This window comes from Chanodichthys erythropterus, chromosome 12 (genome assembly GCF_024489055.1).
Source record: "Chanodichthys erythropterus isolate Z2021 chromosome 12, ASM2448905v1, whole genome shotgun sequence".
Classification (NCBI taxonomy): domain Eukaryota; kingdom Metazoa; phylum Chordata; class Actinopteri; order Cypriniformes; family Xenocyprididae; genus Chanodichthys; species Chanodichthys erythropterus.
This window is the reverse complement of record NC_090232.1, coordinates 49,611,056-49,630,368: the sequence shown is the minus strand read 5'-3', so window position 1 is coordinate 49,630,368 and position 19,313 is coordinate 49,611,056. Positions and strand designations below refer to the sequence as shown.

The 19,313-nt window shown below is 38.8% G+C and overlaps 1 protein-coding gene and 1 long non-coding RNA gene across 2 annotated transcripts; both read right to left on the bottom strand.

The window, feature by feature from the left end:
* Positions 1-1,162: 1,162 nt before the first annotated feature.
* Positions 1,163-18,894, bottom strand: LOC137032438 (carcinoembryonic antigen-related cell adhesion molecule 6-like). The gene is made up of 8 exons (XM_067404200.1): positions 18,627-18,894; positions 18,280-18,528; positions 2,741-2,995; positions 2,522-2,609; positions 2,220-2,259; positions 1,894-1,971; positions 1,744-1,821; positions 1,163-1,597 (listed from the first exon to the last, which is right to left on the bottom strand). The coding sequence occupies exons 1-7, from the start codon at positions 18,892-18,894 to the stop codon at positions 1,771-1,773; spliced, it is 1,029 nt and encodes a 342-aa protein (XP_067260301.1). The 3' UTR covers positions 1,163-1,597; positions 1,744-1,770.
* LOC137032808 (uncharacterized) lies at positions 12,390-13,119 on the bottom strand. The gene is made up of 4 exons (XR_010896750.1): positions 12,971-13,119; positions 12,724-12,757; positions 12,600-12,636; positions 12,390-12,461 (listed from the first exon to the last, which is right to left on the bottom strand). It is a non-coding gene; the product is annotated as an uncharacterized lncRNA (long non-coding RNA).
* Positions 18,895-19,313: the final 419 nt, after the last annotated feature.

Here is a 19,313-nt window from a genome sequence, read left to right as displayed (position 1 = left end):
TATCCCAGGTAAAAAGTAAAATTCTATAATATACTTAATGTGCTCTATTTTTGTGCACTAATTTTGTACTTAATATACTATGAAAAAACAGGAAAATCCCGCACACTATCAACTTGCAAAGCAATAAAAAAAAAAAAAAATATATATATATATATATATATATATATATATATATATATATATATATATATATATATATATATATATAAATATAGATATAAAGGGATATTATTAATGATATCATATATGTAATGATCATATTTCATAACATCACATTAAATAATGTTTCATCATTCATACCCATAGGTGATAAAGTCTGAAGAGTAAAAATCCAGAATAATTCACATCTCTGTAAGAGCAATTCAATATCGCCCCCTCTAGGTGGCACACTCACTTTCTCAATCCCACAGAAGCGTAAGGAGGAAACATCATGATTAAAAGATAAAAATGGGCAGCGATTGGATAGTTAACATCTTTTCTTCTAATAGAACTTTTATGTTCACTGATTCTTTGTTTTAACTGACGTGAAGTTTTTCCCACATAGCCCAAGCCACAAGGACACCGAATCAGATAAATAACGTGTGTAGAAACACAAGTGATAACAGAATGAATACCATATTCCCTCCCAGTCCTAGGATGACAAAAGAGTGAGGTTTTAGTTGTATTGTTACACTGCGCACAATTACCACAGCGATAATTTCCATTTTGTAATGGACTAATTAATTTCTGAGAGGACCTAAGATTTCTTAATCTTCTTAATCAGACCATAATTTTCAACTCAATTCAACTGTCTTCATTTAGGCTTCAGTGTAATGAGGAAATGAACTTCAGTGTGTGTGTGTGTGTGTATGTGTGTATGTGTGTGTGTGTGTGTGTGTGTGTGTGTATGTGTGTGTGTAGGTGTGTGTGTTCCAATTCAGAGGCTGCGTCCTTAGAAGGGAGCGTTCGAAGGCTGATTGTGTCACCGCGGTGTGATGAATTAGGACACAGCCCTAGTCTGTGGCTGTACGCTCACTTCTCATAGTCATGTGACACGGGCCAGCTAAATATGTGTTTTGGAGCAAACATTTAAAAAGTACTGAAAACATGTGAAAGTGATACAGAAACCCATTTTTGGTAATTCATATAATTTTAATATAGATATTTTTAATGGAATCTTGTGATAAATAAGCTTGTGAGTATCAATATATGCAGTATCAATGTGCCCATAAGGTTTGTTAAAGCACGTATTAGACAATCACACATAAAACTGATCACTTAAAGGAAAAGTTACAGGAACACAAAAGACAATAACTGAAGCTGATAATATTGAGCACTCTGAGAGCAAAAAATGATACTTGTTTGCCACAACAATCACTTTAGGTGTTTTGCTCTGTTGACTTAAACTTAACATTATCTGTTTTTACACAGTGACAATTCACCATTGTTTAACTTTCATTTAATTCCTCTGTTACATCATGTTTCTTCAAATATACAGAAATGAAACTCTTGTGTGACTCATCACTGATGATCCTGTCAATCATATGTGGCTCCGCCCACAGAACTCAGGATTGGTTCCTTCATGCTCCGCCTCTTACTGCAGCATCTTCCTGTTGATCTGAACAAACAATAAGATGAAGAAAGACTGACTGAAGTTCATCAACAACATTATAAACCTTTCACAAGATCCACAAATCAATCACACTAGAGCTGAAGAGAGTTTGATGGATGATATTGAGAAGAGCTGCAGGTTCAGACACTCACTGATGGATTCTCATGTTTAGAAAAGCTCTAAGGATCAAGAGTCCTGCAGGAGTCTTCAGGAGCTCTGGGATGAACCGTCTGTGTGAAAGAGAGAGAGATCGGTCATGTGATCATCTGTGATGGATCATCTGACTGTGACGCCTCACTTACTGTCAGTGTGTCGTACAGGTCAGAGGTCGTGGACTTGAGCTCAAGAGCTGTATATGTGTCTTCATTGGGATCAGAGATCTACAGGAGAGACAGAAGGACACAAACATTGTGAGATCATGTTTTAAATCTGATAGTCTAACTGAACTGACTGTAATGTTGAGAGGATCTTGATGGAAATCAGTTTCACTGGATCTAGAACTGAATAATCAGGTGTTTGGACTCGAGACTCGTGTCTTTTACTCTTAATATCTCTGAACGGCTCATAATGGCTGTAGTAAACATCTCTGCCTGCAGGAAAACACTGTAAATAATTGTGATCATCTCACCTCCTTCACAGCAGATCTTCTTTTCATTCTTCTAGTAAGACTGTCAGAAGAAAGATGAATAAACAGCACATTTAAAGATGTGTGAGTGTGTACACTTAAACCAGTGGAGTCCAGACTCTGTCCTGAATTTGACTCAACACCTGCCTGGAAGTTTCTAGTATGTCTAGTATAAGACCTTGATTAGCTGTTCAGTGTGTTTTGGGGATCCTCCAGGAGCAGGATTGGACACTCCTGACTTAACTTAAGTGTAATAAACTAAAACTTAATACATACAAAGTACATTTTTGATAGGAACATCTTACCAAATGTACATGATGAAAGCACCTGATGCTCCACCGAGTAAAACACCAACACCAGCAGCAACAGCTACAGACGAGAAACATCTGACTGCTGAAATACAGAAAAAAAAAAAAGAAAAAAAACCTCACTAAAGTTTAACAGGAATAGATAAGACAACACATAATGACAAATAAGAAATTAAACAGGTGTATGTGGTTAAAAATATGATTCATAAAACTCACACATGACATTTAAAGTCAGAGTATCAGAGTATTTCTCTCCATGTTCATTGATGGATCTGCACTTGTATTCTCCACTGTCATCAGAGCTGATCTTTGAGATGTAGTAGATTCTTTCAGTTCCTACAAACGTTCCTCCTTTAAACCAGCTGATTTCTGCAGGAGGGTTTGAATCACTGCTGCAGATCAGAGTCACTGAATCTCCTGACACTATTTCACCAGATGGACTGACGGACACTGAAACACTCTTTGGAGGGTCTAGCACAGAAAAATACAAAAACACTAACAATCAAAGTAAATTTGTCATAACAGACTAGGTAATATTTACTACGGAAGTCCTGAACCGCATGGTGAAAAAAAAACGAAAAAAAAAAACTGAAACTTTTAAGTAGTTATTTAGAGATATTAAGTAGTTATTTCGACATAATAAGTCGTTAATTCCGACTTAATATCTCATTATTTCAAGATATTAAGTCGTTATTTTGAGATATTAAGTCGTTATTTCAACATAACTCGTTATTACGACATAATATTTCGTTATTTCAAGATATTTAAGTCATTTTCCCTTTCGATACTTCACTCGTACTGCGTATGGGGAAAGGTCTCCCTTTTTCCCCGCTGCTGAAGCCTTTTTCAATAACGCAGTGTAACTGCATCGTCATTGGTTCACTCATAGACAAGTTGTTGAACCAATGACGACACGGCATAGCTGCGCAGCCTATGGCGACAAAGCGCGCGAATATTCCCGCCGAAATGGAGTAGTCTCGCTGGAGCGGCACGGCCGCTTATGTCTCAAAGTCAATCAGGCCTGTCTTCTAGCCCTGAAACCTTGGATGGACCCTATGTGGTTCAAGCGCGGAGTACCCTTACAGGCAGTCTCACGAAGGACGGTGCTCTCAACGGACACTTCCAACTCGGGTTGGGGCGCTGTGTGCGAGGGCAGACCGGCCTTCGGCTTGTGGAGTCACGAGGAAAGCCGTCTACACATCAACTGCCTAGAGATGCTAGCAGTGATGAAGGCCCTTCAGTCTTTTCAGACTCACTTGACAGAACGTCATGTTCTAGTCCTATCGGACAGTATGACAGTGGTGTCGTATTTAAACCACCAGGGCGGTCTCTCGTCCAGCCGCTTATGCGCTCTGGCGAAACGTCTTCTGGAATGGGCTCTTCTGAGGCTTCAGTCGCTCAGAGCGACTCATGTTCCTGGCAGGAACAATCTGGGCGCAGACATGTTGTCACAGAGCAACATCCCCTCCGACGAGTGGATGCTCCACCCCCAGGTAGTCCTCAAGATTTGGGAGTTCTTCGGGAGGGCAGAGATAGACCTCTTCGCCTCAGAAGACAACTCTCATTGCCCAACATTCTTCTCGAAGGAAGTTGATGCTCTGGCCCATACATGGCCCAGCACGCTCCTTTACGCCTTCCCTCCGATCGCACTGATGCCTCAGGTTATCAGAGAAGACCAACACAGAGTCCTTCTGGTAACCCCCTGGAGGAACCAGGTTTGGTCCTTGGAGCTGTTCAAGCTCTCCCTGAGAGCCCCGTGGTCTATTCCCCTGAGACAGGACCTCCTCTCTCAGGCAAACAGAACGATCTGGCACCCACAGCCGGAGCTTTGGGCTCTGCACCTCTGGTCCCTCAATGGGAGCCGACCAGCCTCCCCGGGGACGTCCTAAATACCATTTCTCAGGCTAGATCTCCGTCCACAAAACGCCTCTATGACCAGAAATGGGCTGTCTTTGTTGATTGGTGTTCCTCACACAACATAGACCCTGTGGAGAGTGACGTATCCTTCATACTGTCTTTCCTCCAAGAACGCTTGGAAATGGGGCGCACCCTTTCTACTCTTAAGGTTTACGTAGCAGCCATTGCAGCTTTCCATGCTCCCATTGCTGGCCAATCAGTGGGACGTAACGGCCTTGTAATCCGTTTCCTGAGGGGTGCTAGGCGATTGAATCCTCCTCGCCCCCTCACCGTTCCCACTTGGGACCTCTCACTGGTCCTCAGGGCCTTAAAGGGAACCCCTTTTGAGCCAATGGGTTCAGCCGATCTCAGGCCCTTAACGCTGAAGACCGCTCTGCTGTTAGCACTGGCATCGGTTAAGCGCGTTGGCGATTTGCAGGCCCTCTCTGTGAGCCCTGCATGCCTTGAATTTGCCTGGAGACTCGAAGGTTGTTCTCAAACCTAGGCATGGCTACGTTCCTAAGGTGCTCTCAACCCCGTTTAGAGCTCGCTTTCTGCTCTTCCTCCCTCGGCGGACGAACGAGAGCTGGAGCTACTCTGCCCAGTCTGCCCATGGGCATTGAGGACCTATGTGGAGCGATCGCAGCCTTTCAGGCAGTCGGATCAGCTCTTTGTTTGTTTTGGCGGCCACACCAAGGGTTCTCCGGTCTCAAAACAGCGCCTTTCCCGTTGGATAGTGGACGCTATTAACCTGTGCTACTCCTCACTGGGTGCAGACTTCCCCATAGGAGTCAGGGCCCACTCCACTAGAGGAATGGCTTCCTCATGGGCTTGGTCCAACGGATTTTCCATTCAAGACATCTGTGAGGCAGCTGGCTGGTCTTCGCCGTCCACTTTTGTCAGATTCTATCATCTTGATGTCCCGACCTTGCAAGCTCGGGTTCTTTCAGTGTGATTTAGCGGCCTCTGGTGAGTTCTGCCTCACGCAACCCCAGGAATTATTTCCTTAAGTGTAACTAGGGTTCGATTAAGGCTTTGCCTTCTCGCTTGTCTTTTGGACCCCCTCCCATGTGTCCAAATTCAGGCTGTATCGTTTCCCAGCCGTGGCACGGCGTGGTTGAATTCGTTCCCCATAAGCAGTACGAGTGAAGTATCGAAAGGGAACGTACTCGGTTACTAACGTAACCTCGGTTCCCTGAGATACGGAACGAGTACTGCCGTGCCACAAGGCTGCGGCTTCAGGGTCGTCGCTTCAGTCGATTACACTGAAATCCTATGGCGAAACGCCTGCTTATATAGCCCTTAACCCCGCCCATTTCGGCGGGAATATTCGCGTGCTTTGTCGCCATAGGCCGCGCAGCTATGCCGCGTCGTCATTGGTTCAACAACTTGTCTATGAGTGAACCAATGACGATGCAGTTACACTGCGTTATTGAAAAAGGCTTCAGCAGCAGGGAAAAAGGGAGACCTTTCCCCATACGCAGTACTCGTATCTCAGGGAACCGAGGTTACGTTAGTAACCGAGTATGATTTCAACATTATATCTCGTTATTTCAAGATATGAAGTCGTTATTTCGACAAAAGTCGTTATTTCGTCATAAGTCGTTATTATGACATAAGTCGTTACTTCAACATAATATCTCGTTATTTCAACATAATAACTCATTATTGTATATCAAGTATGATAAATGATGCTATCTACTCAACATCTTCAGTAGCGCAACAGTAACGTGCAGGATAGCAATACCAGGTTTTACTGTGATCGCTGCGGTTTCAAATCCGCCTTTTGCCGAGTTCGCTCTTCTCTATTTTCACATCACATATCAGAAAGGCATTAGAATGTGTCAAAAAGCATTTGTTAAAAAAACGACTCAAATTGGCTAAATTCAGTGTGTGAGTTTAGGGACAACACTCATTGTGTTAATGTTGACACATTCATTGAGTGATGATTTTAACACAGTAAATATGTCAGGAATGTGATCTGCTGTTAACAAGCAGAATCACCAAAGAAAATCACAATTTTTAAGTTACCATCGTGGAGATCAGGATTTGCTTTAGTTAAGCTCTTGACCCTTGACCTTTAAAAATAAAATTTAGTTTGGACTGTTTTTACTAAGTTATAACAGCTAGACAAACAAAGAGAAAAGATGATCAGGTGGTGTTGGTTATGTTTCCACATGATCATTATTTGACCTGAATCTCTGAGTTAGATTTACATTATTGATTACAGAAGAAGATCAGCTTTTTCCATACAATCCAATGGATTTATCAAAAGTTGTTCTGATTTAAAAAAAAAAAAAAAAAAATCTTTTAGGCACACACAGACATCAAGAATCAGCCTGTGAATCTCAACAGTGGTGAGACTAATAAAGCATGTTGCAGTGCATTCTGGGAGCCACCAATCAAAATTCATCCATGGCTCCCATCATGCATTGCTTCATGAATAAATTATGAGCCGAATTATTTTAGTAATTTCCTTTATTCTCATATTTTGTTTTGTTCCGTTTTAATGTGACTTTTTAGTAACTTGTTTTCTGATGTTCATAGTTGGTCTGTTTATCAGAATATGTTGCTTGTCAGAGATTGGGCTCTAAGTGAGTTCAGTGATTCAGAGTAAATAATGATTATGTGAAAACATAACGAACACCACCTGATCATCTTTTCTCTTTGTTTATCTGGCTGTAATGAGTTAGCTACAGCAGCCCAAACAAAATCTAATATTAAAAAGTCAAGAGTCAAGAGCCCAACTAAAGCAACCCCTGATCTCCATGATGGTAACTTAAATTGTGATTTTCTCCTTTAGTGATTCTGCTTATTGACAGCAGGTGCTCATCGTTAATGTTCAATAGTCACATGATTAATGAATTATCTTGATTGAATGGTCTTGTTTTGGTCTTGGAAGGTCTGGTTTCCACCACACCTCTAGTCTTGAATGGTCTTGGTTTTGGAGGTCTGGGTTCTCATTTAGAAAACTTTGCATAGATTTCATCCTAAAAGTGTATGTATGCACAAAAGCTAAATTCTGCGTATGCACAAAAAATTTCAGATTTATAAAACCATGCGTACGCCAGAACCTGCGCACAAATCCCTTTATAAATCCCAGTCAGTGGAAGATTGTGTGTACGTGCATCTCCACCCTGTCTCCTCCCCGAAATAACCATATATGGAGCTTACGACGCCTAGTTTTACTATGCATAACCTCATCTGCATATCATTTCCATGCACGTTCCCATCCACGTGACACTATGGTTAACACCGTCAAGGGTACAAGACATTGGCACAAATGGCATTTATAGTCCGTATTTAATATTTTCCAAACACTACATTGCTAAAAAATCATCCAATGCACCTATTACTCCTCGCTGTCATTAGCGTGTCACAGGAAAACTGAGCGAAAGTAGCACATCTGCTATCTAAATTCATATTATTTTTGTTTAACTTCTCCGTAATGATTGCATAATGTAATTTCAGTGCTTATCGCCATTACGCTGCATTCACATGGGGCGCTCCTCGCTTACATTACTTTCCGTTATTGCATGAACGCAGTTGGCTGCGACTGCTCTAGGGTATTTGCATAGGGCGATCTGATTGGATGAAGCCTGCGTTGGCGCTTGAAAAATTGAGAAATCTTCAACTTCTGCCGCTTGCAACCCACAATTCAGCTTGGCAACGCATGAGGTCACCCATTCAAAGTAAATGAGAAGCGTTAACGCCAGCGCCACATGTTAATGCAGCGTTAGTGAAAGTGTAGCCTAATATTAATGTAAATCAAAATGAAAACGTGAGTTTCCATGCAAAAATCATTCTTTTATTTATTTAAACTGTTATTGTGAACATGCACTGTATTTATGATTATGACTCATAATTAGGATTTAAAATGGTTTTCCTTCATCTGCCGTCAGTCCCTCAGCTCACCATCGGTGTCGCCAATTCCCTTTGTCTTCAAAATGTGCTTACACATGGGTCAAACTTTGCGTGTAGGCGCGCACATTTTCCCGTCAAGTTTTTCTGTATAAATCACACCTTTTGTGCAGGAACTGGCGTACGCACATTTTCAGCTTTCAGCATACACACTCTTTATAAATGAGGCCCCTGGTCTTCACCTCTGAAATGAACACAAAGATATGTAAATGTGTAATATAAACACATTACAGGTGTTCTTGGCTGCACAGATTGTCTTGATGCTGTGAACAAATACACAGGTTGTGCTAATTTTAAAACTACACATAATATGTGTAAAACTAATTAATTCTTCCAACACATTTTTATGCAATAATGACACAAAATGTGTAAACTAGAGTGTTACACATAATGGGTCTCATTCATGAAACATTCTAGCCTGGGTGCCAGCCCGAACCCCGCCCACAACATTTTTTGGACGGGAAGTTCGGTCTGGACTCAATCCATTGTGGAGTAATTATGCTCGGCTCCCAGAAGGCCGAGCCAATCAAATTGCCAGGGCGGGCTTTAATCGATGATGGACAGGCTATCTGCGGTTACGTAACCACCCACGTCATCAAAGAGCGCTTGGGTTGAATTGGTTTTCACCAACGATGACTGCAGCTGGAGAAGTAAGATGTTTAGATTCCGCTATCACGTCTGTAATAAAAGAAATCGACAGCGCATTCATTTTAAAAGACGAACAAAGAACCGCAATCAAAGCATTTGTCGATGGGAAAGATGTGTTTACCGTCCTTCCAACGTGATTCGGCAAAAGTTTAAGTACAAGTTCAACATGCGTCACTTACTGCGTTGCTCTGATTGGTTGTAGGTCTATCCAATTGAGTGCAGAGTTTTTTTTTGTTTTTTTTTTACTGGTTCGGTTAAGACACGCCCCATAATTCAAGTGCAATGGAGCAGTATCAGACTCACATTCTGCCTAGAATATGAGTATGACGAAGTCAGGCTAGAAACATTTGTAAATATACGAGTAAATATGTGAGTGATTTGCGCGTAAACAGACTTTCCCGAAAACTCTCCTCCTGATTCACAAATACTTCGTAAACGTCAGAAGTGATAGTGAAATGTGTGTGTGTTAATGCATTCCAATCAGTCGTAAATGGGACGCGCGTGCACGTTCATTCTCAATTACCATAAATCCCGCCCATTAAATCCGACTGACAACTATATATGGGCATCATATTATGACACCAAATGAAGGATTTTGGCCATTTTATAGGAAACAAGTTCCATAGTTTGCCCAGCCCTATTGAAATCAATTCATTATTTGATTAAAGTGCTCCGTTTGCAGATGCTATAGGTGTGTTCACGCGGCCTCGTAATTCCTGTAGTTACAAGATTCTAGCTTGTAAAAAGCGTTCACGTCCTCGTAGAGTTCGTAATTACAGTTTGTAAGCTTGGAGTTTTCTGAAAGCTCCTACATGTAACATGTGGCCACTATACCACCTGACCGCTGTAGATTGATTTATTAGGCGTTGATAGTGGTGCCATGGAAACGCATAATTTCCAGTCCAAGGACCAAAAGGACGTGAACAGCTCCGAATATAACGTCATTTCAAGATAGCGGTAAATACAAGGTGACGTGAATGCAGCTTATTACTGGCTCTCACAACAAAAGTAAAAAGAAAAAACGTATGTGATTACTATATATAATATTTTTCAAAATGCTGTAAATATGTACCTTATTAAGGTGAATTAAAATGCAGCCTTATTAATGAGCAAAACGTTCGGATGTTAAACGCACTATTTATGCGTGGCTGGGAGCAGGTGTAGATTTCTTTCGTACCAACTAACATTTGGAAAATACGAACACTTTAATGAATCCGAAAATTTACGCCAGAACCACTTTACACACGATTTACACAAAAATTCGTTCTGCTCTTGTTTCATGAATGAGACCCAATATGTGTTATTTTTTTACACATTTCTTTTTAGTGTGTTGAATGGTTAGATTTTACAACTGGTAAAATAAAACGGTAACGCTTTAGATTACAGCCTGGAAAGTACTGCGTAATTACAATGAATTTACAGCATAACTTTCAATAATTATAGTGTAACTATACAGTAAGTATGTGTAAGTATAGGGGAACAATATGTAAAGTATTGGGAAAAAAGGGGTAACAACCAGGAAAATAACAAATTATTTATACTGTAAATATTTTATATCTAAGGGGTACTTATGACATATAACTAAGGGTAAATATGACATTACGGGCCGTAAATTAAAGCAGTGCTTGTTACCCTCTTGTTTCATGTAGGGTAAGTAATTAATAAATTGCAAACAATCTGATATCACTGACTCCGAAACCTTTATTTGAAAAACAACTTTATTAAAAACAAGTCTACAACACTTATTATTAATTTTTTTAAATCAACTTTTCCTTTCAAACTCTAAAGTCCTGACAGAAAGTAACAAGTTTTGTCCATTTTTTGGTTGTTTTTGTTTCTCGCTTGGCTTCCTCCTGCTCTTGTTTCTCAGCTGATGAATCTTAAGAAGGAATCCCGTTGCTATTCTGTATTATAAGAAAATACAGTACACCCCGAAATTTTCTCATGGTTTAGGCTATTCATCTTTTCGCTTCTGACCAACTGTCACCAGCGCCTGCATGAGAGTCGACTTTGCGTTCATCGAAGCACATTGAAGCATACGGTAAAAAAATATATTTTCAAATATATTTCAAAATATACAAAAAATGGCCAAAAAATATATTCGCTATAAATATATTTTCACATATAAATATATTTTCTAAAAATATATTTTTGGCCATTTTTTGTATATTTTTAAAAAATATATTTTCAAATATATTTATATAAATATATTTTCCTAAAATGTATTTTTTGGCCATTTTTTGTATATTTTAAAAAATATATATTTTCAAAATATATTTTACAAAAGCATTTAAAAATATATTTTGCCCTACATATATTTCAACCCAAGAAAATACATTCACATGTCACATTTGAAAAACTTTTATTTGTTGTCTATAACACATGAACATTTGAATAAAAATCAGCAAGGAACATACTTTACAATGTTCAAAAAATTACAATATTCAAACAAATATAACTTTTTTGCTTTCAAGAAGTCTCACTTTCCCCATGTGAAATCCTCAAAGTCTCTTTGGACACATTTGGAAATCTCTTCTTGACTGTGAGACAAAAATCAGTTATTTTTTTAACTTAATGTTTCTAGTAGATTTTCCTTTCACTAACTATTAACTTACCGTATATATGGCTGCCATGGTTTCCTCATCAAGGGCACTTCTCTGTCTCTACCACTGTACTCATACAAAAGACAAAACACAATCACTGAACATCAGTACAGGTACAGAGGGCATGCACTTTGTCCTCTAACTAGTTTTGGATTTCCTGATATTTTTGTTTACACTGGAACTAAAACAATTACAGGTATACTGGATTTTAAAGATATTTAATGGGCATATTTTGAGACAGTACAGTAAAGAAACTGATGATTGAGGAGAGGTCGAATTAGCCTTTCTTTACACTTCTGCATTGCATTTTCACTTTTACAAATGAAGGGATAGTGGAATATCACAAAGTCACTCAGTTAAGCTAACTTAACAAAGGGATACTTACCCTCATGCTGTTCCAGTTGATTATGACATTCTCTTTTTCTGTGGAATACAAACAGAGATATTTAGAAAAATAATCCATCTCTGTTCTGAAGTGAAACAATAGGTGTGTTTTTGGAAAATACTGTTATGTTAAATTTGTTACATTACAGATTTGCCAACTGTCCAATATGGGCTCAAAGTCAACATGTTGTAATTTGTGATGTGTTTTAAAGCTTGAGGAATCATTTGGATGTACAGACTTTAAAATATTAGTATTTTTCTAACACACACCTAGTGTTTCACTTCAACTAGGGTCATGTTGACTATTTCATGTTTTTTACTGTGAAGCTGTTTTGTATAAAGTGCCACAGAAATGAAGATGACTTGACTATGAACATTATCCTGTACCTATGACTTGTGGTCAGAGGCTCTCCAGCACAATCGTTGGGCTGGTGGGGCGGACAGCAAGTGGACAAGCGTCTTGACAGATGGGTTTTGACCCGCACCTGTTCCAGACAGAAACAGATATTAACACAAGTGCAGAGAACATATCAATTCATAAATTACACAAATAAAATAATATAATTTGCTTAACAGTGCTTAATTAAAAAAAAAAAAATCTAATTTTTAAAGTGTATTCTCACCTTGTTGCTGTTGCACAAACCGTCTCTGCTTCTGCTACTGAAAATAAAAAATAGATTTTTTACAGTAATGAATGACACATGTAAACCTGTAAGTCGTGACAAATAAGCATCTTCTGCAACTTACTGAATCACTGGCTCAACTGGATAATCGAAAACAGCTTCATTCAGCAGAAAGTGAATAAAAATTATATTATTGTAAGGCTATATTAATGATGATAATAATAATAGTAGAAAAATTGAGCGTATGAAATGCCATTAATGCCAAACCAGCATATGCCTGAACTTTAATAACGAGAAAATAACGTGTGCCTAATTAACAAGTTTGGTAAAACATGAAATTTAGCCCAAAAAAAAAAAAAAAAAAAACTTACGTTACAGGCTCCACAGGAGCATCATAGATCGACAACAGCAGGCAGCACGGTCTCCCAAACACTCCACAGCTGAAAAAAAAAAAAAAAAAAAATTAACATTTTTTGTGTGTAACGTTAGTTTTCACTAGAGTCCAAATTAGAAACAACTAACAGTTAACGTTAACTTTAAAACGGAAATCTGAAAATATCAAATGCGTCTCATGTGAGCAAATAAACAAACGGGGCATTAATTTGACAAATAAAGTAAAAAAAAAAAAAAACCTTGACAATAAAACATTATACATTCAAAGTAGCAATGAACATTAAATATGTGAAAAATGACGATTTAAAATAAAGTTATAACGTTAGCTCTTACCTTTTACTCCGAGAACTCCCGGTTGACTGACGACCGTTACAGTTCAAAATGACGCGCATGCGCAGTACTCCAAAAGTCCGTGAGCTCTGCTAGTGGTTTCCCATTCAAATTACGTCACAGTTAACATCGTACATCTAGCGATTTTATTAATCTATTGTATTTGATGTAGATCTAAACGCTATATTACACTGACAATAAATTACAATTAAATAAATAAATAAATTAATTAATTAATAAGTAATAGACTAAAACACACATTTGTGAGGTGCCATGATCACTATTATTACACAGATCTGTATTTTTTGGGAAGATATGTGAACAAAGTGTCAATGTGGAAAATATGTGGAAATTCATGTTTTTCTGTAAGTGTTTAAAATTCTTCAAACATAATGGATAGTTTTGTTCGCAAGGCTTTCTTCCACACACATTTGCATTGTCGACTGTAAGATTGGAAATGTATTTTCTTGCGCCCTGAAATATATTTTTATATATAAATATATTTTTCCCGCCCCTGAAATACATGTGTAAATATATTTTAAGTATATGAGGTTGAAACAAAATATATTTTCAGTTTCAAAAATATATTTCATTGAACTTCACTGTTTGTAACATATATTTACCATATATTTAAAATATATTTTGGCCAGATAAAATATATTTTTTTACTGTATGGGTCATGACATTCTCGCGGGAGATTCGTCTGAAACTCGCGCGAGAACTGCCGTCTGCTATTCTGTCTTGTTTGTTTCTCATTCTCATTATCTGCTATTCTGTGTATTTTGTTGTGAGCATTACTAAATAAATAAAAATAAAAAAAACTGACGGCATCCAACATCTGCGTGAGTTTCTCGGCACGCCTCGGTCACGCTTCAAGTTACATCAAGCATGAACTCTCAACCCTCACATGTACGCGCAGAAGACAGCTGGTCGAAAGTTTTAAAAATATTCAAATATTTGGTATTTTTCTTACAAATACGCATCGTTTCACTTCAGAAGACATCGATTCATCCATTAGGGTCGTATGGATTACTGTAGTTATTGCTGTTTGTGCTGTTTGATGCTTCGACTTTTAGGAACACGTGAGCTTGCATTATAAAGCTTTCCCAGACAGTGTCGGCGCTGTGGTGGGGCATTCGAGGGCCGTGCCCCTCCTAGCGGTCATTGATGCCCCTCCTACCACAGGCCATGGCGTGGCCCAAAAAAAAAAAAAAAAAAAAAAAACCTTTTTAGTTTTTCTTTTAATATTAAATGTACTGTAACTTAAATGAAATAAAATGAAATCAACGGGGAAAACATTAATTTTGGTTGTTCATCATAACGTTATGAACGCTTTGTCATCATAGGTCAGTGCTTATTGGTCGCTGATTTTCAGCGCGATGCGCGCATAATCCATTTCAGTTTGTCCATCTTTTTAGACATTTAGCGCTAACTGTTAGCCTAATTATAGAAAAAATGGATTTACGAAAATGGTTTAGGCCTCCTCAGCCTCTTCCATCAGCAGACTCTGACACTCCGGCCACCACCACCAGTATGGGGGTCTCTGAGAGCCGAGCTGGTCCTTCTGTTGATGCTAGCTCTGGACAGCCGGCAACAGACTTAACTAGCGCAGCCATAGAGCAACAACAATCTACAAGACCTCCAAGTCAGCGGACAGCGGTTGATGATCTCGGGACTGACAGGCCTGTCCAACTTGTGTTAAAACAGTATCCTGTAACTGTTTACAGTGGTAAGGGGCGATCATTCGTTGATAAATGGTTTCACAACAGAGAGTGGTTGGAGTACAGTGTCAAGGCAGACACAGCATTTTGTTTTTGCTGTCGGATGTTCAGCTTTACTAGAAAATCTGGAACATTGGATGCCTTCGCGAGTGTGGGCTATCGTAACTGGAAACACGCTATGGCCAAAGACCGTGTATTTCATAAACATGAAACTTCGAAGGACCACATGTCTTGCTATGCAATGTGGAAGGAGAGGGATATGCGACACAATACGGGGAATGAGGTATCAACCCTTGTCAATGCAGATCAACTAAGGAAAAAACGGTATTATGTGTCCTCACTAATAGATGTTGTTGGGTTCTTGGTTGAAAACCAGTTGCCACTACGGGGGAAGGTTGACGCTTTTGATGACATGTCGGAGGGGGGGTCTGGACTTTTTCTTTCCATGCTTTATTACACCATCCAAAAGGATCCTGAATTGGCCAACGTGGTGAAGACAATCCCTCGCAATGCCAATTACACCTGCCATGATATGCAAAATGAACTTATAGAAACACATAGTAATGTGGTGACAGAGGCTATAGTGGAGGAAGTTGGTGACTCCTATTACACTTTGAAAGTTGATGGGACGCGTGACCCCACAGGATGTGAAAATATATCGATTGTGCTTCGATTTGTGAATGAGTCTTACGAAGTTACAGAGCGTCTACTGTGCATCACTACGGCTCAGAAAGGTGACGCACAGACATTAACTGACACCGTTCTGACTGAGCTTAACAAGGTTGGCCTGGATAGCTCAGAAATTCTGAGTCAGGTATATGATGGAGCTGCGCTTATGTCAGGGAAACGTGGTGGTGTTCAGAAAATTCTACAGGACAGACTAGTTTTTTGAGGTGTGCGATTCCCTCTACAAGTTCTGTAGAAAGCCAACGGTTGCTATGCATTATAAAGGTGCGCATCTTAAACGTCTTCTGGAGCAGAGATGGACAGGGCATCTTGCCACTGTCTCAGTCATTCTTAAGTCATTTAATGACATAAAATCGATTCTGAACTATGGCGCAGAGACAAGAATGGAAGCTACAGGCTTGCTGCACGAGGTATCTGAGCCAAGTTTCATGTTCCTTGCCAACTTAACCCACAGAGTCCTTTCTCTATTGGACCCACCGAACAAGCTTCTCCAGAGAGAGGACATTGACTTGTTGACAGGTTTAAGTGTTGTGGCGTGTGCAACAGCATGTGTTAAAAAACTCTGTTGTGATGAAGAGTTTAAGCAGATGCTGGATACTGCCACGGCCACCAGCGAGTCACTGAGACCCGGGCCCAAACGGAGACACGTAGAGAGCACACGGATGGATGGTTACATCATTACAGGGCCTACAGGAGGACACAGAGGTAATGACGATGGGGAAACTGAACTTCGGAGATTGTACTACAAAACTATTGATTCAGTGGTTGGGGAACTGGAGCGTAGATTCAGCGAACGCAACTCACAACTGGCAAGTGCACTTGCAGCACTAAATCCAGAGGCCGATAACTTCCTTAAAGTGAAAGCTGTGAAGCATATTCTCGACCTGTCACAATCGATTATGATTGACGCTGAGTTTGAAGTTGCTAAAGAGTTTTTAATGTCACAAAAGCAAGCAATGCAGAGAGACTGGACCATACAGCACATCATCTCAACGTACCACAACCATCTGATTGCCATGCCCAGTGTGCTGACTGCTTTCAAACATGCATTAACATTTGGCGCATCCACAGCAATGTGTGAGAATTCATTCTCCACTCTGAAAAATATTTTTTCGGAACACAGACGCACAATGCTACACGAGAGAAAGGCCAGGTTGGTGCAGCTTGCATTCGAGAAAGACTTGACATGCAAATGCACAAGCGAATGGAAGGACACAGTACTTAGACGGTTCAGCAGCAAACTTCAAGCGAAATTTCAAGCCAAAATAACGAAATGGTTAAAAAAAATTGGTGGAAACAAACATACCTCTATTAACAATCTTTAAGTGACATCTTATAATTTCCTCAGTGCATAACTTACATTTCACAGACATATTCTCCATCTGTAAATGTTAGAAAGTCAAGAAAATATTTCCATTTTGCTCTCAGGAGTGGACGATCTTTATACAAGCACAAACTCCCGTGAACGAGACGGAGCTCAATTGAATAGGAGCACAATAATTCTGACCAAAATATACAATTTGCTAAAATATTTTGTTGTTGAATAATTGTTTGCGTTGTTGGCAAACATAAATGTGTCATATGAAGAATTTCAAATCTACAGCAAAGTGTATTTTTATGATGGCAGTAACTGTAAAGTGACTATTGTAGGGTAAACAAAATAACCTAATAATTACTCTGTGCTTTTGATTTTATTTATTTTCATTTTTAGTTTAGTGAATTTAACTTCTGCTTTATAAAGCATTATTTTGTTTTAGATTGTAATGTTACAATGTTAGAATGTAGGCCTAATGTGATTTGACCCTTTTTTTGCACATAATAGCTATAGCATATAGACTACATGGTTACATTAAATATGTTTGTTTTCATAGTCTTCAATATGAACATTGTTTGTAGGACAATATTGGGCAGCATGTGAAAAAAATGTACAAAATACTGAGATTACACACTGCCATTTAGCCCAAAAATACAGATATATGATTTTTTTTGGGCACATCGTCCAGCCCTACATTATGGCATACTTTATATGCTGAACTTTATATTTAGCTAAGCAGTAAAGTAATATTCTTAATTATAAGAATTAAGAAATTATTATTTATAAATTACATTCAGTCCTGTATTTCTATATTTTATTCTGTATGTTTTGTGCATAACTGATAACAAAAACTATTAAGAAACATAACTATTTAAATAAAATACTTGCAAAGGTTAAGTATCATACAGGGAATTCTGGCAATGGCCGTTTACAGTTGTTGTTGTTGTTGTTGTTGTTTTTTCATTGTAAATTATAATTTGATTTCCCTTCTTTACTTCTAAAAACTCTACATTGAACAGCATTTTTCTGTAAAAATTACATTAAATGTCCAGTTAGATCTTTTTCCCTGTACGGGAAATAACCTATAATTTGTTTTGTAAAATTTTTACAATATTTTACAGTTACAATTACACTTATATATAAAGCTATTTAGTTTATATGGATTTGTATATATTTCTGAAATACTGCATTTGTAAAGGTCTTTATTATCATTTGTCAGACTTTTCATACTCACACATGACATTGAGATAAACAGCAGGAGAGATGTGATTGTGTCCGTGTACAGCACAGCTATATCTGCCTGCATCCTCTCTTCTGACTGACTGCAGCAGGAGTTCATTGTTTCTGTCTCTTCTCTCAGTTAATGGCTGTGAGTTTCTGTACCAGATGAATGTTGCTCTGTCAGTCAGAGTGCAGCTGCTTTTACATGTCAGACGGACTGAATCTCCCTCTGTCACTCTCTCAGGAGACTCCACCTGAAGATCTGAACACAACACACACATTATATCTAGTGCTGCTGTCATACACTGATTATTATTCAACATAATGCACAGAAGAAGAGAGAAACCTCATGAAAGTCACCTGTGACAGTAAGAGTCACTCCAGTAATGCCCATCGCTTTGTCCTTATCAGCGATGAATCTGAAATAGTACATGTGTGAATCCTTCAGTGTCACATGACTCAGTCTCATGGTGCAGTTCTGCTGTTTATCTCCCAGATACTGAAGCCTCTGACTGTATTCAGGGTCATTAGACAGATCTGGAGGCTCTACATTATCTTTTACCAGTGTTTTGGTCCAGAACACTTTCCTGATCTGATGTTCAGTAGGGTATGTATAATTGCAGTTCATTATCACTGATGAGTCCTTTAGTGCACAGATGTGTGAAGGACTGTAACTCACACCCCAATCAGCACTAGAAACCCCTGAAACACAGAATTCATCAGGATGAAAATGTTGTTTTATCAGTTACTGGACCATAAAACATGTCAATTATTTTATTAGTATTTGAAAACAGTGACTCATTACAGGAAATATAAGCTCATCTTCTCAGAATCTTTTGAGTGATGAATGATCTCAGTGTGATTTACTTCATGAACTGTGATGGAGGATGTTGCAGAAATAAACAGAGACAGAAGTGTGAAAATAGAATAAAGAATTCTGTCATAAACAACATGCTGCACTATCAAATAATCAAACACATGAGAATAATCAGTGATGATTTAAAGAATAAATTATATCAAAATGAGATTTTTTTTTTTGCTTTTAGT

What these genes read in the sequence shown, in the direction of transcription:
- LOC137032438 (XM_067404200.1), bottom strand. Translation starts at nt 18,894, where the DNA reads ATGAACTGCAATTATACATACCCTACTGAACATCAGATCAGGAAAGTG. An exon ending in AGTGACTCTTACTGTCACAG is followed by an intron (nt 18,529 to 18,626) that starts GTGACTTTCATG and finishes TGTTGTGTTCAG; the next exon opens with ATCTTCAGGTGGAGTCTCCT. An exon ending in ACCTGTACGACACACTGACA is followed by an intron (nt 1,822 to 1,893) that starts GTAAGTGAGGCG and finishes TCTTTCACACAG; the next exon opens with ACGGTTCATCCCAGAGCTCC.